Here is a 23,152-nt window from a genome sequence, read left to right as displayed (position 1 = left end):
CACTAAAATGAATTTATCATGTCCAGAATACAAGCCACACTATGGTTGACAGTACAATTTTTCTTTTCAAATGAAAAATAATTTACCCTTCCAAGAAAAATAAAATCTTCCAGCCATGATGGATTTTGCTAATTAACTGAGTTTACCTTAAAGTTTCATTACAGTATACTGTTTTTCAGGGGGAGGGGAGAACTAAATAGTAAAAAAACAAGGGTGTATTTTCATGATGTAAAGAGATACTGATAACTTTAGATAACTAGGTGGAGTTCTTCCATAAGATTTCTGTGGGTATTACAAACCAGTTATTTAGCATTCTTTTCTCATATCTTCCTGATAACCTGAAATGTTTTGTTTAGCATTTGTGTGTCTTTCCCCTGTAATCCAAGACTTTGTATCTAATCTGTCACTCAAAAGTTGACCTCCTACTAAAGCATATTTTTCTCATGAAATAATTGTTTTTGCATCTATATTTAAAAAATTTTTCTTTGTAAAACTATTCTTTATGTGTTGTATTATAAAAATGTGTGTGGGGGGCTATTATTACAATTAAAAAAATAAGAAAGCATAAATCTAAAAAGTGATACTTTTCACCTTCCTTTTTTCCTTGAGGAAGTAAACACCATTAACAGTTTGCTGTGTACTCTTTTTTATGCTTATAGAAACATAAACACATATATAAGTTGTTTACATAGAAGGCTAATAGGCAGTCATACTTTATGTAGTATTCTACAACTTCTTTATTTAACAGTATAAAGTGGACATCTTTCTAATGCGTGCGCGCGTAATTGTTTCTGCTGGCTGCAGAGTATTTTACAGTGTGCGTGAACCACAATTTATTCAACCATTTGTCCATTAATGAACATTTGGTGTGTTTTACTTTTTTGTTCTTTTCTATTATAAACAATGTTGCTATAAATCTCTATATATACTCAAACTTTTGTTTGAGGCGGAAATCAAGACAGATCTGAGCATTAATCTGAGAGCCTTCCGCTGTTTGCTCATGGCTTTCAAAAATCTCTGTGCGTAAGGAGACAGAGGTTCTTTTTAAAAATGCTAATTCCTGGGGCTACCCACCTCCCATGATTCTGAGATGCAACCAGTACATTCTACCTTTTCATATGCATTGTTAGTAACTTTAAAACAGATATTTCTGGAATCATACTTTAGGAAACACTGTTCTTAATTATCCTGGGCAAGTTGCATGGCGTTTTTGAGTTTCAGTTTCCTCATTTTCCCACACTAGAGTGTAAAATCCACCAGGGTGAGTAGTTCTTATCTGTTTAGTTCACTCATGTAGAGCCTATAACCATGCCTGGCACAAGCACACAAGTATTTAATAAATTAAAAAATAAATACATGAACAAATAACTGTGAAATGGAACTAATACCTACTGCACAGGATTGCTTTTAGCTTTCAATACAGTAACACATCTGACATTATTGTATACTGTAGGTACTTAGTAAATATGAGCTCCTTATTTCCCCTTGAATTTTCAGTCATGATGGTACACAAAACTCCAGCTGCAGTTCAATGGAGGGTGTTATTTAAAACAGTAATTAGAACAAAAGGAAATAAGTTTGCCATTTCAATGGCACAAACATGATATGCTTTATTTTTTAATGAGAGGGCTATTTAAATCAATCCATACTGTGCCCTTTCTTTACCACAGAATCCATCAAGACGGGAACACTTAACATTAACTTATTTCAATAGCTGTATGAAAGTGTGAAAAATGAGTCAGGAAGCACTATAGTAATGCTGCTAGCTATTATAGGTCAAACTCTGAGTGTGTGTTTATAGAATGCAGAGGGATATTTCTGAGGGTAATGGAAGATCTATTTAGGTTTTAGAATTAGCTAGTTAAAATTTAGGGCAAAACGGATTATTCCAGATAAAATATTATAAAATTATTTATCCGGATATTGACTTTATAATTTTTTTTTGTCCAGGTAGTCAAGACTTCCTTACTATTGTTTACCTTGGAAATGTGTTGGTTTAAGAAGTAACAAAGCTTTGTAAAATTTTAGGTTTGCTAGGTTATGACCCAGAACTTTCACTTTTTCATTAATATTAACTTACTATTTATTTGGGCATTTAACTTCATACTTGGGGAGCTTCTATGAAACAGTATAGTCATTCAAGAAGTTGTGAATACAGTTATATTGCTGGAAAAAAATGCTGGAATGCTAAGTCCCCCAAATAGAAAGTTAAGATGTAGCCTTAAGAACTTTAGAGACAAGATATGCAGCATTTCAATACAATATCAAATCGGTGGTATTGTATTGAAAGAGTAAAAGAAAGTCATAAGTTGGTTTTTTTGGGGGGAGGGATGGCAGGAGGTCAAAATAGTATGCTTTATCATAAAAAATAAAAGATAGTACTTTCAAAGTGTCAGCTATTTCTCTTCAAAAATGAGACAAAGGTGACTTATTTTATACATGAACATAATGTTAGGATCATATTTTCACAGCGAGATAAAGTGGAATGTCATGGAACATCTTGACTAGGCAGACTAGTTAATTTAGTCCAGGTAATTGAGGAAGTCTTTTGGGAAGACGACATGCAGGGAGATGTCACCATGACTGATGAAGGATGTAATTTTATAGAGCTGATGTTGGTTAATGTATCAATGTAAGAAAAGAGGTAAGGAGCTGCATTTTTGCCCTAAGGGGATTATACCCCATTGCCATATGTTTCATCTTGGAGGTGAGACTAAAATTGATGCAGAGAGAAGGTAAATAACTTGCCCAAAGTATATAACTGTTAAGAATCACAATTAGCGCGCGCACACACATACACACACACACACTCACACAAAATGTAATTGACACAATAAAAAAATAAAATCCTTGAAATTTATGACTCCTATTAGATTTATCAATGAAACTGGCTGCTAAATAATCTTACATTATTTCTTAGGTGGAGAATATTACGTTAGTCAGCTGCATGTGGTTTCCTAGACACCTTTCCCATGGAAAGGCTCATCTGGAGTTGATCTGACACCATAGTTGGTGGTTGCCAGTTCACACAAGTAGGCCTTTCTGGTACATTTTTGGTACCCAGCAGCCCTCACCACATTGCCTCTTCTAAAGCCTGTTGTTATCAGGCTAACTGTCTAGATTTGTAACCTAACTTCTGCATTTACTTTAGACATTGAGTGTTTTGTTCACTGGCAGGGATTGTGACTGGATGAGATTGCAACGTATAGTTTAAAACTCCTATATGAGAAAGCAAGTTTGATTTCTTCCTTGGATATACTGAAATTAATTCTGATACCCATGACGAGCAACACTTTCAATGTTCTTTGTGCAGACAGAATGTCCTCTGGGCTCTGATGCAGCATCTCAGAATGTCCTAACGTTATCTTACTCACCACCACTACAGAATCTGTACATTCAGTTTGACTATGGCTGGACCAGTTTGAGCCAATAGGTGGAAACTTGATCCAGATAAATAGACAGGATTAGGTGATGTTACCAGCTGAGATAGCTCAGAGATGGAACAAAAGCTCAGAGATGGAAGTAAGTATCATATGAGTTATAGGTGGTGGGGATGAAGTGAAGAATGCAAGGAGATCAGCCTTGTTAAAGCAAGCAATACATGTGTGGAAAGTGGACTTACTACTAGGGTGGTGGCAAATTTCTGCCAGTATTAAAGGATTGCCAGAAGGCAAGAATTTTCAACGTGGAGTTGTAGGTAGTGTTTCAGAATGGATTAGTAGTAAAATAAAACATAGAGACCAATGTAGTACTATTATCATTATCACATTCTAGGCTAGAAGCAATGTGAATGTGACCTGAGAAGAAAAAGCAAATTTCTAAGCCATTGTTAATAAAAATAACAAAAATTAGTAGTTCATATATCACAAAACTCATAATCAATATGTAACATGTACCTCATTTCATTCATTGGGTCAGATTTGCACATTGGCGAGATAGTTATTGTTATTTGGTGATTAAAAACCAACATGATAAATAAGCTGTTACTGGAAAAGTGGCAAATGATTGGAGGATGTATTATTATACCTGATGCAGACCACAGACTGGACAGTCTACATGGAACTTCGAAAAGGAAGAAAGGCAAGCACATTTTTCTTCAACCTCCAACTCACTCCTTTACTCCAGCTGGACTTCAGATGCCAGAGACCTCCTTAGCTGTCAGGCTGCTCATCCTGGTGAGAGAATTATCCTGAAGTTCACACAATTTTCCAATTTTCGAAATGTTATTACATTACCAGCCAAATAAATTAGACTTGGCTAAAGAACTATGAAAATAATAAGGTGATAAAACTCTTGAAACATCTGACTCATATTAGAGTTTTATATAACTGGCTGCCAAGTAGTGAGTCTTAGATGTTTCTTAGAGAAAGGACCCTTGTCAGGTCACCTTTGGATACCATACTTTGACAAGGAAAGTGTGAATATTTGAGGCTTTCTTAGTCCTGTCCTCTGTGCAGCTGTGTCTAAGGGGAACTTCTGATTTGTTCATTTGATATTTTTTTGCTTATAAATTCAAGAAACTTTGAGAACTATTCCAGGCTCAGGATGCAGAAATGAAGGTTTAATAGTGGAAATAGATAAATAAACACACACATAGGACAGGAAAGAGGAATCTGTTTGTGTGTGGAGTGGGGAAGATACCAAGGTTTCCTACAGAAATATGGTTTCTGGACTTAAAGGAAGGCCATTGGAGATTGACCAGGTGAGAGGATGAAGGCAAGAACATTCCAGGCTAAGGACAGTCCTTGCAATCAATTCCTACCTGGACATATTCTTCTGTCAGGTCAAAGAGATGTTTACAATATCGTCAGTACATTTGACAGGCATTTTGTTCCCTGAAAGCTTTATTTTTTTCTTATTCAAAAATAAGTGAGTTGTGGCTCCACGGGAAGGCTAACAGTGGCAGAAAACGTCTGAAGAAGACAGCTCCTTGGAACACATAGTGTGACTGGTCATAGGGTTACGCCCTCTAAGACATGGAAGAATTGGTGACTCTGAAATGTCAGTGAGTTCACTAATAATTAATTAGAAAGACTTTCTTAACTTAAAGGTTAAGGAAAAGCATAAAAGTGCCTTCTGTAGATTTCTTAAATCAGCTTGTTTGTATTTATTTCAAAGGAGATAGTGTTTATTTGGTGAGGATGTGTGGGATTCCTCACCCAGCAGGGAAGCAGAAACCCTGAAAGTAAGTTGGCTGTCCAGTGGGAAATGCACATTAATCTGTCTCCAAAACAGTGTCTTCAGAGAGCCATCATAGAGTTCAGGAAAAAATAATCTTTGATAAAAAAGACATCTATCTCAGGACTTTGGTTTCTCTTCCTTCCATATTTCAGTGCAGCTTCTTCTGTAAGAAATAATTATATTTGAAAGATTTTTCAGAACCACACACTGACATTAGGAGTCATTAAAAAATAATCAATGAAAAAGGACTTAATATTTCCAATATTAGGAAACAAGTATGTTTGTAATTGTTTAACAAATAATTAATTAGCTTACAAGCTAATCAAGCTAATTAATTAAGCTATTAATAACTTAAATAGCTGTTACAATTTTGTTAGAATTTTTCCAGTTGTTCAATGGTAAAAGACACAATAAAACTTTGACAGCAACTGTCTGCATGATATTAATGAAAGGCCATCTTCAAAGTGTGTGATTTTTTTTCTGAGATGACCTTTAGCAAGTGTCATGCTCTGTTCTCTAGAAGTTGTAGCTCTCATTACATACTTCACACGACCTCAACATCAAACTTCCCAAGTTATTTGTGCATGTCTCCAATCACAGAATGTTCTTTAAACAATGCTCCTATTCTAACATTTCTATTTTGACATCTCCTTTTAGAGTTGAACGCAAATATTTTTTTTCTATAAATCAACAAATAGAAACTTATTTAAATCTATTCAAACACCTTATAAAATCCTTTATTTAAATGCTGTTCAAAATGTAATGTAGTTTTTTGAAAACAAAGTGGGGAGGGAGCCAATATTTATTGAGTGCCTACTTTGTGCCAGGGGCATTATTTGTATTTTCCTAATCAATTCTCAAAACAAACTCATGAAGTAGGTATTGTTCTCTATTTACAAAAGTGGAATTTGAAACAGAGGTAAACAGTTGTCCAAGTTCACACAGTCAGTTAATGCTGAGCAAGGATCTGAGCTGGAGTCTCCATGGTGCCAAAGCTCATCCTCATTCTCTTATTGACAGCACATCTGTCAATAGCAGGAATCCCAAAACTTTAGGGTGCCATGGACTCTCCAACTATGCAGAGAAGCGTTGATATATATATTTATGTTTCAGGAAAACTTAGTGCCTAGCATCTCAAAATTATTAGGGTGGCGCAAATGTAATTACGGATTTTGCAATTTTTAACCTTTTAAACCACAATTACATTTGCACCAATCGAATACTAAAATCAAACAACAGCACATCAAACAACAAACAATAAGACAACCCTCGCCTCACATAAATCCTCATTCCTTCTCACAAAGTATGAGATTTGAGATGTTTTGTCCAGACAAAACTTTTGACTGGTTTTAAAATACCAACCCAAAGTGATATAACTTTAAATTATCTAATTCCAGAAGCAAAAACCAATAAAATTATTTAAACAAATAAATAATACTCCCACAGAATGCTCAAAGACAGGAGATATTTGTTTGAATCAACTCGTTTTCTCCACAGAAGTCATATAATTATTTGGCACTTGGATAACATTTTAGTAACTCAGATCATGTATAATAAGAATTACAAATGCTAAAAATCCTTAAAGAAGTTATGGGCACACAAGAAATGCAGGTGCTCTTGTGGGATGCTTTTTTTTTTAAAAAAATGGATGATAATTAAATATTGTTCTATTAAGCACTTAAACATTTCTGAGTATCTAAGATAGATGTTTTTTATGGCAAGAACACACTGAAGTTAGTAAGAAGGAGAAGGATCAGAACAAAAAAGTAAAGGTCAAAATCAGTATATTCAGACAGGTCAACTCGGTATATTCAGACAGGATTTCAAAATCTCATACACACTATGTGGAAGCTTTACAAGGTTCTTTTATTCCTGAAGATGCACTTTTTATTTCTTTTTTTTTTTAATGTTTATTATCCTGGGAAAAATAAGTTTTTTGTGGACTTTTCTGGTCATTCAGTTTTTCTTTTCTTTTTCTTATTTTTGTGTGAAAGCCTTAACCTTTGCAAAGGCCACTACTATCAAGGAATAAGAGATAGTGTCGTTGGTTCAATTAAGACTCCTTATCTACCTGACAGAATTCAACTGTATTTTTCAAGATAAAAAACAAAACAAAAAACTATCTTTAAAAATTACCCATAATACTAGTTGTAGGGAATGAAAAACACAGAAGAGTAAAATAAAGAAAATGTACATAACCCTAGCACTCATTATTAATATTTTAGAATATTCATTTATTATATCTATTTAATAAGTCTGTCTCCACATATTCATCTATATCAGTGTCTACTAGGTGCCAAGTACTGCATAGGATTGCAATAATTGGTGAAATAGATATAATCCAGGCTCTCAGAGCATCTAGTGTGTGTTTTGGAAGAGGGCACAGATAAATACTAACCAAATAATCACACAAGTATATAATTGCCACTTTGATCTAGTGTTATGGAGAAAAATATATGACACAATGAGATATCATGAGAGGAAACAATTTTATCAGTTAAGTTGCTTGATAAAGAAGATTTGAGACAAGATCTTAAGGCTGAGTAGAAAATAAGATGTAGAGAGGAAGTGTGGAGTAAAGAGAGAAGGGAGGAAAAGAAGTTTCAGGCAAAGGGAGTGATGTATGCCAAGGCTCTGAGGGGGAGTGCAGAAGGTGCATTTGATGAACATAAACATCAGAGAATCTGGAGCATAGAATATGATGTGGAAGAGGTACCAGGGGCAACTATAGTTTTCCTTTTAGGTTGTGTTACTAATTTTGATCTTTATGTAAAGACAACGGGAAACCACTATACTGTTTTAAGCAAAGGACTTGCATCAAGAGCTTGGCTTTTTAGAAAGTCATGCAGGTTGCAAAGCTGCAGAGGAGACTGGAGGAGAGGTCAAATGGATTCAGGTAGAAAGGTTTGGGTAGTAGTACGTAAGGGCTATGACAGTCGTGTAGACCTGGGTGGTACTTGAGAGAAAGAAAAATGTGGGCAGATTTGAGAGCTACTTAGAAGTCTAAATAAATAGTATCTGGTCATGGACTGGGTTTGGGAGGTGAGGGAGATCACCTTAAGTTGATTCCTAGGTTGTTGGCTGGCCTAACTCCGCAGAAGATAATTACTGTGATAAGAAAGAGTTAAGGTAGTCAGATTTGAAGGGAAGTTCCTGAATCCAGCTTTGGGCAGGCTGAGTTTGCTGCTTCATACTTTCATGCTGAAATATCAGCAAGCACTTGGGTTGAATGTTTAGGGTCCACAGTTGTAGTCTATGATGGTAAAATGTTTTTGGGTGTTCTGGGGCCAGATGGTAATTGAAGCTATAGGTAGGGCTGAATGTGCACTGCTGGGATTTTTCCTCTCCTTCCCCCTCCCCATTAAAGTGATGGTGCTAAAAGAAGATTGTCTAATAAACTTGTAATCAGATGTAATTTGTTTTAAATATTTTAAAATATTTTGTCCAATGCATACTCTAAAATTTGATTACCTATCGTATAGAGGAAATCGCACGTATCAGTTAGGATTAGGTTGCAGTCTATATAACAATGACTTTAACACACAAGGGATTATTTTTCTTCATGTAAATGGAGTCTAGAAATTGCTGTCTGGGGCAAGTCTACTGAATCCACAGTCATCAGCGTTCTAGGCTTCGAACATGACTTAGGACTTTAAAGTTGCCTCCTGATCTAAGCTGACCGCTACACGTCCAGCCATTATACCCACATTTCTGGAAGCAAGTATAAAGCAGAAGAGAAAGGGCACTGTCCATCTACAGCTACAAGGGAAGCTGAGAAATATCTTTTAACAGGGTACTTTGCCACCTGAAATAATGTCTATTCTTCTCTTAGTGAGAAAGAAGGGGAGAAGGAATATGAGTAGGCAAATAGATCATTAAATCCCTTTGCCACAGAACACGTGGAAATTGGATTTAATTCCAGGACCTGCTGTCAATGGCCTTTGTTACCTTTGAAAACCCCTTTGTGAAGAATAAATAACATACTGTATGTGAAAATGGTGTTGTGTCAATGTTATATAATTTTAGCTATTGTTATTGTTTCCAACGTGATAAACTCAGTAGGTACTTACAAAGCAGCTCAGTTTTTGTTTTAATTATTGAAAGACTATTTGGATTTCAAAATTATTGTTCAAAAATAAAAGTTACTCTTTTAAAGGTATAAGTATTACTTTTCCGTAGCTATACTGAAATGTAATTTTTTGGCTTGCTTTCCTATTTTAAGATTATATTCTAGGCATTGTCCTGTGGTTTCACAGAATACTCACAGCCATCAATTTTAGTGCCTATATAAAACAACAAAATCATTATTTGTAAATCTGCTATTTCAGTAAATTGTATGAGTAAACAGAGAGCCCACTTCCCTTTTTCTTTGATTCGTGCATTATTGCATTCTTTTAAAATTCCAGAAAATTATCAAATATTGCTGAAAGTAGGAAAATTTGTCTATTTCCTCATTTTAAAGAAGCAGTTTCTTGTGATGACAGCTATTGTTTCACTCCTTATTTTCTCTAAAATTTTATCTCGTGTATTTGTTACATCTCAGTTTGTAGTATGTAATGAGGTGATAATTTTATTTTATATATCAAAGTGATACGTTTTATTAATGGAATTTCTAATACTTGATCTTTGTATTCGTGGAAGAAATTTACTCTGGTAAATAACTTTCTTACAATGCCATTGAATACAGTTTGAAATAATTCACTTACAATTGAAATTTTATTTAAAATTGAGATTAGTCTATTATGGCATGATGGTAATTTTAAGAAATATATATTACTTACCATGTTTCATTCATTATTTAAGCATTTTGCATAATTCATTTAATCCCCTCAGTAACTCCAACACTGGGATATTGCTATTGCCACTTTGCAGATGAGATAGCTGAGACACTATTTCAAGCACAGTGGAAATCAGTGTTAAATTCATAAAGTAAATTGAATTGTTTCCTTCTTTAATACTCTGTAATATTTGAGAAGATATGGGTATGAACTGCTTCTTGAATATTTGCATGAACTCACTAATGAAACCAAATTCCTCCAGAACTTTTAGAGACAAGATTCTTTTATATAATTTCAATGTCATTCATCGTTATAGGTCAATCATCTTTTCTGCATCATCGTGTGTCGATGTTCCTTTGGCAGAAATTGGCTACATGTTCAGTAATGCTGGGTTCCTCTGGAGGAACACAGGATGCCTGCTTTTCTCAGTCTCCCTTGTAGTTAGGCCAGTGGAATGAGGATGGATAATGATATCTGCTACCCCCATGACTATGTTAACATGGTCCATATGACTTCTATGATTTTCTTTCTCTTGTCTAGACGGCTGCAAGTGGAGGAAGGATGCTAAAATCACCGTTAAAGAAAAGCTGCCCAGGAATCAACCACCCATGTTGAGTTTGCTGTGAGTAAGACGTAAACCTTTAGTGTTTTGAGCCATTGAGACTTTGCATGGCTTGTTACAGAAACTAACATTATTTACTCTAATATATTTGGTAAATAAAAGTTTGCCAGAAAGTGGAGGTTTTATCCACACTTTTAAATTTGTTAGCATGGGGTTACGAATTAAAAAAAAAAAAGTCTTTGGGTTATTTTTCTTTTTTAAAAATCATACCTTTCTCATTTCCAATTTTCCTTATTATTTTGCCTATGTTTTCATCTTTTCACTTCGCTAAAGGTGAGTTAATTTTATTATTTATTTTATTACCTTGTAGAGTGGGTCCTTCTGTTCCTGTTTTATTAGGTGTTTTAATCATAAATGGATGTTGTATTTTGTCAAATGCTTTTTCTGCATCTATTGATATGATCATATTATGTATTTTATCCTTTATTTTGTTAATGTGGTGTATCACATTGACTGATTTGCATATGTTGAATCATCCTTGGGCCTCTGAAATGAACGCCACTCGATCATGATATATTATATATCTAATGTATTGATATATTTGATTTGTTAGTATTTTGCTTAGGAGTTTTGCATATATGTTTATCAGAGGTATTGGCTTGCAATTTTCTTTTTCTGTGTTGTCCTTGCCAGTTTTTGGTATCAGGGTAATCTTGGACTCACAAAATGAGTTAGGAAATATTGCCTCTTCCTCAATTTTCTGGAAAAGTTTGAGAAAGGTAAGTATAAAATCTTCTTTCAATGTTGGGTAGAATTCACTAATGAAGCTATTTGGTCCTGGACTTTTGTTTGTTGGGAGGGTTTTGATGACTTTCAAAATCCTTACTCTTGATTGGTCTACTTAGGTTTTCCAGTTCTTCATGTTTCAGTCTAGGAAGGTTAGATATGTCTAAGAATTTGTCCATTTTTCTAAGTTATTGAATTTGGTGGCCTATAGCCTTTCATAGTATTCTGATATAATATATCCATTGCTGTCAACAGGTTATTTAGGTCCTCTACTATAATTGTGCTTTTGTCAGTTTCTCCCTTTAGTTTTGTGAATAATTGCTTTATATTTTTTTGTGCTCCCAGGTTTGGTGCATATATATTGATAAGTGTTACATCTTTTTAAAATGTATCATTATAAAATGTCCATCTTTGTCTCTTGTTGCCATTTTTATTTTGAAATCTATTTTGTGTGACATATGTATGGGTACATCCACTTTTCTCTGGATGACATTTTCTTGGAGTATCATCTTCCATTTCTTACTTTGAGTTTGTGTTTGTCTTGGTAGCTGAGATGAGTCTCCTGAACAAAGCATATAGTTGGTCTTTTTAATCCATCCCTCTACGTGGTGCCTTTTAATTGGCGAGTTCAGTCCATTTACATTTAGGGTGAATATTGATTTATGAGGATTTCGTATAGCTATTTTATTTTCTGTTTTCTGGTTGCTGTATGTCTCCATTGTTTCCTTTCCCTTGTGTTTCTGTCTGCTATTTTAGTTTGGTTGTACTTTATAATGTTTTTCTTCCATTTCCTCTTTTTTATATTATGTGTCTCAATTCTAGATTTGTTTTGTGGTTACCACTATGTTTATACAAAAAGATATATGTACAATAGTCCTTTTTTATTCTGGGCATTTGAGGGATTAAAATCTTTAAGTACTGGTTGCCTTTAACCATTTAGCAGGTTGATAATGGGAGGTCTTTTTGTGTTTTAGTAGATGATATTATAGTGCAACTTTTTGTTTTCTCATACTTGCACTGCTGGGAATTATGGAATCTTTGTGGGCACAGTGTCACGTCAGTTGTGGAAAATGCCCCATATTTCCCAAGGAGGTTGGCATCACCTGGTCACATAGGTCTCAGGGCACCACCCCTGTGGTGGGGTGTGGAGGGCAATGCGGCTCGGGACCTGTGAGATCCCAGAACTGCTTTCTTGTAACCAGAAGCCATCAGCTGCATGGTGCTGTCTGGTGCCCCAGCTGCCTCTACCAGTTTCTGCCATGATGGGTGAGGGAGGGGTAGGTGAGAGGGAGATGGTTCACACATCTGTGGTTTTGCTTTTTCCACTGGGTTTAGCTGCAATGAGCACAGGCCACTCTGGCTGGACTGTTGCTTCTGCCCCTTTGTGACCTGCCTCCATTGCTGTTGTGTCTGCTAAAGCAGGTTGGGCTATGGGAGGGTGAGGGGGAAATGGATTCGCACATTTACAGCTTTTTTTCCCCCCCTGGTGATGGCGGTTACTCGACTACAGCCACCACCCTTTGTACTGCTTCGCTGCCCCTGTGCCCGGGCTCAGCCTCCATATGTACCCATCACTCAGGCTATAATGCTGCCATCTCTGCCCTTCCAGCATGCCCAGTAGGGGTTGTAACCTGACCCTCCACTGCTACCACATCTGCTGGAGCCCTGGCAGGCACCAGTCTGCATCTGAGGCTGCCGTCTCTGACCTCCCACCTCCCCTGCTTTCTCTGATATGCCCATCTTCAGCTGTCTCCCATGGTTCTCTCAGATGTGTTTGTGTGTTCCACAGGGAATCCTTTATTGAACTGCAGTGGTCCAATTTGTAACTTTAGGGGGAGAGAGCAAGAGGTTTTCTCACACTGACGTCATTTCTCAACAAGGGTTTATTTCTAAACTCTCAGAAAGAACCAACACTGGAGGACCACAGCCTCCTTTGGTCGTAAATTTTTAGCCCTGAAAATTTGGTAGGGTGGAGGACAGAGGAGAGGACTGTTATGCAGCTAACCAGTTTACACTTGATTTACCAGTGCTGCGTGGGTCTTGCCAATTTCTAAGATGAAGGCCATGATTATCTGGACCCAGGGAAGAGGCCAGTGATGCTGCTAAACATTCTACAATGCATAGGACAGGTCCCCACAACAAAGGATTATCCTGCTACAAATGTAATAACTTCTCTCATCATTTCTCTTTGCCATCCTCATCATTACAATGTGTGCTAGTTATTGTATCTGAATCATATTTTCTTTTGCTTTTGGCACATATAGTACATGGATGCAACGTATAGATAGAAGTTGTTAATGACGTTTTTGAGGAATTGTTCAAAACATTATGTTGATTCTTAAGTCAATTTTTTGCCCATTTGATGAGTGAGAGGTATTTTGCATTTTTATTGTTTCCATTGAGATCATCTCTAACTATATTTATTGTCATTGGTTTTTCTCTTCTGTGGTTGCTCTTCCTGGTGTGTTTAAGAATTCCGCTAAGTGGTAATGGGGGAATCAGATATCCACCCAAAGATATTTCCTGAGTTCTGTATGCATATGATTGTTTTAAATTATTTGAGTGTAAAGATTAAAGCCACTATATTAGTCTGTTAAAGGGCTATTATAGTTATATTTTTATATAATTTAGAGAAATTAAAAGGAGAAAATAAACCTTGCTTCAAAAAAATTTTTTAAAAGACCAAAAGAAAAACATTAAGCTAGAATTGTCATTTATAAATGTGTCTCATTTAAGGGAAATTCAATATATAAATTATCTTGGAAACCTAGAAAAATATTTATTAGAACAGGTTGTGATAGGGACATCTGATACTTATCTTAAATAATCTTTTATTAGGGTTCCTTTAAATAGGAAATGCTCCAGTCTGGCTTTGAATACTTCATTTTGGCCAAATTTGATTTTCCCGTCTCTTTAAGAACTTCTGATGAGAGGTTCACCTGTAGATGAATAACAAAGCTTTGTCTGTGTGCATCTTATCTAGCAGGAGATAGATCGCCACACACTTTAATGGAAGGTGTAGTTGACAGAGATTGCTGTGAGCCTCAGAGCCATCACTAATTTGGGACTGTAAACACATAAGGCTTTATTCTGGAGGCAACAGAAATACTTATGTCTTGGGAGACACAACAAAGATTGCAGAATTTATAACTATTTCAGAATTAGTACTTGTATTTGATATTAATAGACAATTCACACTACTATTAGATATTTTATACAAAAAGAATAGGTCTAATTAAATAAACACTGCAAAAAATACTTAGCTTAAAATTTTTAAGTGATCAATGTAAACCTATAATGCTATTTATTCATGTGTATCACACTTTATGACATTAATGTGCTCCTAAAGAGCTCCAGTCGATAGTCTATAAAATTATAAATCTAGAGTGAATCCTTCACTAAAATAATGAAACCTTTTGTAAGGTAGGTTGTTATTTAACAACGTTGCTGGTTTATATGTTGAATGCTGAATTTTCTTATGGGGCTTAACAGTATGCAGAAACATAGTTAGATACATCAGTTCTTCCTTATTTTCAGTGTCATTGTCTTGTAATATGTAGCTATTTCCAGGAACACAATTCTTGGAAACAGTTTTTTCAAATTCTAATGAGATATTAGAACCAAATAATGTAAATATTATTCTATACCAATAACGTAAATATTGTTCTACGCAGTTAAAAAAAAGCCTGGCATTTTTATTCCTAAATAATGAAATGATGTTGCATAAATTAAATAAGGAGGCAGAATATACAATAAAGTGTTGCTTGTTCTCAAGACACATCCGTTTATTAATGCATATGCCAGAGGATCACATTGTACTATGCATTTGGAGAAGTCATTAACAAAGCAATTGCCTAACAATTGAACATGAATTAGTGTATCTCACTGGTCTGTGTTTTCACACCCAGTAACAGAATGGTTCTGAAAGTCATGATAACATTCATTTCTCTTCTTAACATAGACCAGCTTGTTTGCAAAACACAATCACTGTAACTGGTTCTTGTTTCTGCATGTGTTGTTGTCCACTAACAGTTATGACCATAAGTTACAAAGTACTCTTCTACAGCCAAGTAAGTATTTAGATACAGACTCTAAAAAGTCAAACCATAAAAATACAGAAAATGCAAGTATTCATAAACTATGTCGTATTCAAAATTCAGCCTACTTATAGTCTTAATGGTCCTCGCTGTACTAAGTTGTTTTTCTAAGCAATTTCTTCAGACCTTATTTTACATTTTTCACTAAATAGATGAAGACATGACTTTTTGCTACAGTGCAATATAGGGATGCTGCATTCAGTATAAATCGTTGAATATTTTTAAAAAGAAAAAAGCATTTAACTGATTATATAGTGCTAAGTAAATAAGGATATAGTCATAACTGTCAGAGGGAAAACACTAACGGTATAGGTACTTATCACAGGTAATTTTAAGAAAAAACCTTCCACTGTATTTCTAAACCATTAATCCCATAACTTTCTAAAACGTGAAATTTTGTAAAGCCAAGACATAATGCTAGACGGCAAATGCATCAAATTACCGTTTTTACAAATGTGATGTGACCTTGGCAGATTTGAAAAACAAAATTTGTCAGTATATCAAACATTGTTAACAAACTCTATTTAGCATTGCTTTGTATAAGTTTGCTTTAATAGCATTTCTTCACAGTGATATTTCAGAAAGGTTGGAAACTTGTCAGCATAAAATATTTCCCCACCTTTTCTATTTTAATTTGTATGCAAAAATCATCACAATATATCTGCAACTATAAAATTACAAATGCTTTCTAGAAGTGACTGCGTTTCTAGTTATGATAGAAAAGGGCATTTGTAAGACATCGACAATGAGGTAAGTCTAAATAAAACAGAATTTGAGTAACAAATCCCTTCTAAGCCATGGGCAATATAAACTAATTTAACAAAGACAACTAATGGGAAAACTCAATAATTGTTTTTCAGTATGCTTAACTGATGAGAAACTAGTAATGAAATAAAATAAACATTAAAAAAGATATTCTGGGTATTTCAGTTTACATCATCATTTTGGCACTTCATGGAACATTTATTACCCAAAGACCAGAAATGGTACAAAAGTTCAGCAGGTTTTCCACATACTTTGTAGACATTGTACGTGAGTACTGGCAAACACTTAAACGTAGTAAAATAAACATTGCCATGTATTTGCACATGCATGCAGGAGTCAAACAATTATAGTTGATGAATTCTCAAAGGTGGTGCCATCAGTATCCTTTTCAAGCACTCTCTTCGGCAGATCTTGTTTCTGATTTAAGTCTTACAAATTCTTTAGCCACATCATCGCTGGTCCTCTGAGAGAGTATTCTAAGGATAGTCAAACCAGTCTCATCCATAGAGACATTTTTCAAAAGAGGATACCACGCCCCATAGCTTCCCTTTTCTGCTATGGTCTGTAGCTGAATTACTGTCATTCCGATAATTCGATCTTCTCGGGCGAAGCAGTAATCCTTAACCGAGAGATGAAGTTCATAGGCCCCTGGGCGGTTTTCATTACCCAGAATGCTGTGTGGATAAAAATACGAATTTTGAGCAAAAACTTTATTTCACCTAGGGATCACTATGGTTCTAAATATACTGTTAAAATGTTATACATTGCTCAGAATATTACATTGGCAAATAGAGTATCATTGTATTTTAATTGTGATGCAAGTATTCTTCACATAGATATAACTTGGAACTCTAACTTGAAAACTTCTTCTTTCCCTAGATAGAGATGGAAATCCATCTAAATATGCTTTATTGCCTTGATGTTAAGCTGGAATTAAAATATTATGTTGTACTTATTTATTGGAAGCAGGGTCCCCCCTGATATAGGGGTCACAGGAACTCAGGTAGGGTGATGGATACCTCTTGGAAGAATTTGTGTGCCATTTCAACATCGGTCATTATAACCTCTTTTCTTTACCTCAGACTCCTGGTATGCTATTATATCTATGGCCTTTTCTCAAGGGAATATATTGCACAGTCTATCATGCACTATTTACAAGATGCTAAATTGGATACAAATCTCCAGAGTAAATTAGTTCCAGCAGAGCCCAATGTTTCAGTGCAATTTCTTCGTGTGGTAACAGTTAGGCTTGCAAGTGTGGGGCTGAGAATGGCCTCTACTAATAACAACCCAAGACAACTTTTCAGTGCACAACTGAACATAATGAAGAAGGCTGAGTGGTGATCTGCTGAGAAAAATTCTCCCCTGTCCTTTTATTTTAATTCCTCAGATATTCTTGACTTTCTAATGAAGGCACATCTAGTCCTCAGCAGTACAAGTTTCCATATTCCTTCATTTTCCAAGTGCCTTTTTCTGATCAAACATTTTGCAGACTCAAACTTTCATTTCTGGGTGACACTGATAACTAAACTGTAGACTTATTTGAGAGATAATGTGAAAGAAAATGGAAGCTGGTAGGTAAGAATAGAAAAGCAAAGTATAATAGGGAGTGAGATCTTCTTGTGAATTAAAATGCATCAAAATGCTGCCTTTCTCCAGAATTGGGTCTTAGTAGCTCACAGTGTTATGTCTGAAATTTTCCATAATTCAAGTATTTCTAGAATCTTTGAGAAGATATTTTGATTGCACCATTTTTTCTTCTTTTTTTTTGTGTGTGCAAAATTTGGAGGACTAGATAGGTGGAATCTGGTGAGCTGGTTTGTTAGCAGGCATTAATTAACGTGATTAATCTGTTAGAACCCTTTTATTATATGTGGTAGGATAGTTAAGTTTTAGTGAGTGGTAAGAGTTAAGTATTCAGCGCACAGAGTGCTGAAAGGTCTCTGGGAAATCATAAGTGCAAAACAAAAACCCAAACCAATAAGGGACTGTTTTGGTGTGTGTGTAAGCCCCTGAGGTTTGGTTTTGTGTCCCCTTCTCTAGCCCCGGGTCACCTCCTCTAGATTTATGGAATTATTACATCTAAATGCAGATTATTCTCAAGTTACATATTTGATATTTCCTCTTGTTTAATAGGCATCTCTTCTCCTGTCCCTATCCTCCTATCTTAGTAAATCACTATCCACCCAATTGCTACTGCCCCAAACCTAGGGGTGATCCTTCATTTAATTCAGTATCAGATAACTTCCATTTGCCATGACTGCCTCTGCTCTCCATCTTTCTCCTTGCATTTTGCAATAGGATGGTGGCCTGTAAGGAGTACCTCAATAGCGTTTTTCTGTGCCCTGGCTTCCAGGTGGTTTTGGCCAAAAGAGAGCCCCATCGGGAAATCAGAAGTAATGATGAGAATAAGGTCAGAGCCTTTATGTTCCTGGCTCCTTGCCTGTGAGGCTGTTTCTGTCTATGGAAGCCCACTGCTCTCAAGGTGGCTGACTACACATCAAGTTTTTACTTCCCCCATTTTAGTACCAGCTCTTCCTCTCTTTCCTCAGGTGCAATAGGAGCAATGACCCGGCAACTACTAGCTGCAGGTCACATCACTATGCCTTGTAGTCCTGTATTCTATTTTGTGAAAGGTCCTTCTTTAACACCCTATCTTGAATGTTCTTGGGAACCTAACATATACTTTTTCTTTTGTGTTTTCCCTCCAGTCCAGAATCCACTGCTATCTCTCGACTACCATCTGGTCAGTCATGCTTATCTCTTGCCTGGACTACTGCAATAGCCTTTTAACTTACCTTGACATATTTGGTCTTGCTTCCCTATAATTATTTCTCTATGAAAAGAATAAAGATGTAAATCAGATTGTTCATTCCTTTATCTGAAAATCCTTCAAGGCCTCCAATCGAACTTGGAATGAACCTGGTCTCCTGTACCCAGATTGCAAAGCCCTGTACTCTGACCACCTCTCCAAACTAATTTAATCTCTCTTGCCCACTATAGTCTGTTTCTTAAATATGCCAGGCAGGTTCCTGTCTTAGAGTCCTTGTACTAGGAGTTTTGCTTGGCCTGAAATGCTCTCAACTCACTTCCCTGCGTGACTGGTTCTTTATTTTCTCAGGTTTCAATGTAGAAGTCACATGCTCAGAAAGGCTTCCCCAAATACCTAATCTAAATGGCCAACTAATCACTCTATTACATCGTCCTGTTTTAATTCTCTGCAAAATACTATGATATGATGAATTTCTGTTTACTGTGTTTCCCAGAAAATAAGCCCTAACATGATTTTTCAGGATGATATCCCCTGAACATAAGCCCTAATGCGTCTTTTGGAACAAAAATTAATATAAGACATGGTTTTATTTTTGGGGAAACATGGTATTTGTTTGTGATTTTGTTTGTCATACATTCTTCATCTCTAGAAACTAACTTCCAACAGAGACCTCCTATTGTATGTACCCGGTGCCTGTATTGCCTGATACGTAGTAGATATTGAGCAAATGGAAAGGAACTAAAAAGATAACCTTCTTCATTTCCCTGGGATGAGTGCTGAACAAGAATACTTATACCTATAGGTTCTGCTTTCCTTAGCAAAGCCCAGAGCCATTCCTACCCCAAATCCCTTAATAAATTTAGCTAGACAGTGGTTATTGCCTTATTGAATACATGAGTTGGGTCATGACTTACAACTGAAAAGTTTCATTATACTTGGGTGACCACGTGTTGCTTTTTGTCTTTGTGCCTTGTTTTCTCTTCTTGTCGGCGAGGTTGGGTCCCAGCATACAAACTTCCACAAAGGGGCGGAACATTGCTGTGGTCTGCCAGTTTAAGTTATTGATGGCAATCACTACAAACCAGAAAGGGAAAGGAATGAAAAGTGTTAGCAGACGAACGTGTGGAATCTTAGTTTCTCCCTTGGGGTCTTAGGAAGAATTTTAAAAAAGGATGGAGGAAGCCATAGCTTGCATTTGATTGTGCCCTAACCCCATGGACAAGAAAATATCCTTGAAGAAAAACCATTTACTCTCTGCAAGGTGCACTTGATGGGGCTGTCAGCTCTAAGCTGTGTGGAGAAAAGGTTGCTGTAATTGAAATGTCATTTGTTACTAATGAAAAGTTATCATTCTTCTTGCTTAGGTAAAAATATGATGTTTTTGATATGTTCAGCATGAAATGCTTAGAAAAATATACAGAGAATAGATTAAAATCTATAGTTTTTCAGAGGAAATGATTATTTTGGTATGTGTGCTTTCAATACTTAATTATTTTACATGTAGAATGAGATCATAATATAAATAGCTCTATTTTTAAAATCCATCATGGATATCTTTATATACTCCCCAACTGCAAATATTCTACTATAGAGATATTACATCTTATATTTAATCACTTATTGTTAAGTACTATGGTTATTTCCTAATTTCAGGCAGCATAACTAATTCTTAAATGTACATTCTCATATGTATACCTTTGCTCATTCTTTGATGATAATATCCATAAGGAAGGGTCTTACAACTAAAAATTCTAATGCAAAAGTTTCTTAAAACTTTGGGTATTTGCTATACAATGGCAAAATATGTTTCAAAAAACATTTAAGACCACTGGCACACCCATTTATGTGTATGCATACTGATTCTACACATAAACTATACAGCAGGGTTACTTTCATAATACAAAGTTACATTGGGCAATGCAACTTTAAAATATATTAGAAGGCTATGGTTTGGATTAAAGTAGCTATTACTTAAAACGACTAAGTATATAATAGTATAAAAATAGAATATGTTTCAGCTGAGCAATTAACCATTATTAAATTTCACTTATAAAATGACCCCTGCATTCAGATTATGCTTTTACAATACCAATAAAGTATACCACTCATTTAAAAGAAATAAAAACTGGTGGCTGGGAATCACATAGAAAAAGAAGTAGATGGATTATGTGAATAGGAAGAACATACTGCCTTATCTAAAATTTGATTGACAAGTTTTGAAGCCAATTACGGCACTAATGATCATGGCATCATCCACAGAGAAAATGTTCAAAATATACAGTTGTGAAATGTAATCACCAATGTATTTAAAGCATGCAGATATTTCGAATAATGTAGGGTAAATATCTGTGCCATTGATTTTTTAAAAATAAAACTTCTGGTTTCATAAAGAAATTCTAAGTATGCCCTAAAATCATTTAATATACATATTTTAAAACAGAAATCCAAGAAGAAATTACATTTTAATATCATTGTAGAGGTCAATAGAATATTGTTGCAGAGGTCAAGGTCTAATGGGCTGTTTGATCTACCTAGACCTAAAATATACCTTTTACAGTGATTTTATGCTCTCCAGTTCCTGGGGTGGTGGTGATGTCCACATGAACAGATATCTGACCCACTGACTCTTTGGAAGAACGACCTGAAAAGAAGCAGAAGTTTACTGGCCTGAGATTTCAGACTACTTAATAATAGACATCTACATTCTCTGTAATAAGGGACTGTAAAGTGTTCCTTCCGAGAAATGAATGGTTCTCTTCATTAATATCACATAACAGGTATGGCTAAATGTTCACTAATTAAATTTGCTATGCAGGTTTGAGACTTGGGAATAATCATATTCCGCTCATTGAGCTAAAATATCAGACAGCATAAGACACTGTGTTAGTATTATTATTGTGAAAAGAACTTGCAGTTGCCTGACTAGGCACTTAATAAAGCTCTATTTAGTGCTTATGTACCGAGATGTGTCATTGCTGGTCATTCCTTTAAGGCCTTTGCTACACTGTCCCATATCAGTGCACTGGTGACACAACGATAGCTCCGTAGAGCACCTGCCCTCCTGAACCCCACAAGACACTAACATAGAAAATATTGCTGCAATATAGTGTGGTAAGTTCTACGACATATGTATAAGGTCTGCTGATGGCATAGTTAATTCTACCCAGGTAAAGTTTAGTCAAGTGTTAAACATGTTGTATTGGAAAGTGCCTGTGATTTGCAGTCAGATAAACTTGAATTCAAATCACAGTTACACCACCACTGCTTCTGTGATCAAAATTTGCTGTATCTTCAAGTCTGTTTTCTCATTTATAAAACAGGGAGAATAACACCAACTTCTTAGTATATACACATTTATGAACATATACATTATTTCACAATTCGAAGCACATGCTTCATTCTTTAATATAGCCTGGAATATCACAAAGTAAATGTTTATGAGCATTTGAGTGAAAATAAATCACTAAGCTGTTTACAAATAATTAAAGCATTTAAAATAATGTTTGGCCTTTATTCCACTAACTGAATATACATAATTTAACCATATTTCAATTGTTTCCAATCCCTTGCTATTATAAACAAATTACAATGAATAATTATTTTTAATATTTACACATTTATCTATAGTACAATTTCTAGAAGTAAAATTTGTCAATTTGGGATTTTAATTTTGCCCCAAAGTGATTTCAATAATTTACACTCTCATATGCAATATCTGAGGTAGCAAGAATCTTATTTTTCTAAAGTAAATGGATAATTACCAAATCTGAAAATAGAAGGTTCTAAGAGACTTCCAATTTCTCACCTCAGAACATCTCAACAGGACCTGCTGAGAACAGCCTGTTCACCACAAGGACCCCTCTCTCTTTACCCCAGCCATTTGATAATAAAAGGATTGAAAAAAGTCATCACTTATTCTTTGCTTCAGGGGGAAGGGAAGTAAACTCCAGGAGAAATACTCCTAAACCCCAAAAGTGCCAGCAAGATGGGCATTTCATTTTTGAATCGGTTGCCCAGTTAGCAGATCACATGACTTGAGCATGGCCAAGTGGGGGACATCTAGCCACAGAGGGTACAAGGACAACCTCTTTAGATTTATGGTTGCTAAGAAGTATGGGGGATGGTCCCTGAATGGGTTTGAAACGCCGGAGTTGGGGACAAGGGAGGGAAGATTGACCATGGGCTATGGTCTTGTCAGGGATTGTCAAAG

General features: G+C 35.6%; 1 protein-coding gene across 3 annotated transcripts in view; it reads right to left on the bottom strand.

Annotated features, from left to right (window-relative positions):
- Positions 1-15,065: 15,065 nt before the first annotated feature.
- Positions 15,066-23,152, bottom strand: part of UNC13C (unc-13 homolog C) — a 505,001-nt gene continuing 496,914 nt past the window's right edge. For all 3 annotated transcript variants that reach the window (XM_074327724.2, XM_074327725.2, XM_074327726.2), the window contains 3 exons: positions 21,491-21,583; positions 19,857-20,016; positions 15,066-16,843 (listed from right to left, as the gene is read on the bottom strand). In XM_074327724.2, the coding sequence (XP_074183825.2) occupies positions 16,558-16,843; positions 19,857-20,016; positions 21,491-21,583 (539 nt within the window). In that variant the 3' untranslated portion in view covers positions 15,066-16,557. The remainder of the gene's footprint in view (positions 16,844-19,856; positions 20,017-21,490; positions 21,584-23,152) is intronic.

This window comes from Rhinolophus sinicus, chromosome 3 (assembly GCF_057876585.1).
Source record: "Rhinolophus sinicus isolate RSI-liver-muscle chromosome 3, RSI-T2T, whole genome shotgun sequence".
In the NCBI taxonomy this organism is placed as follows: domain Eukaryota; kingdom Metazoa; phylum Chordata; class Mammalia; order Chiroptera; family Rhinolophidae; genus Rhinolophus; species Rhinolophus sinicus.
This window is presented reverse-complemented; position numbering and strand designations above follow the sequence as displayed.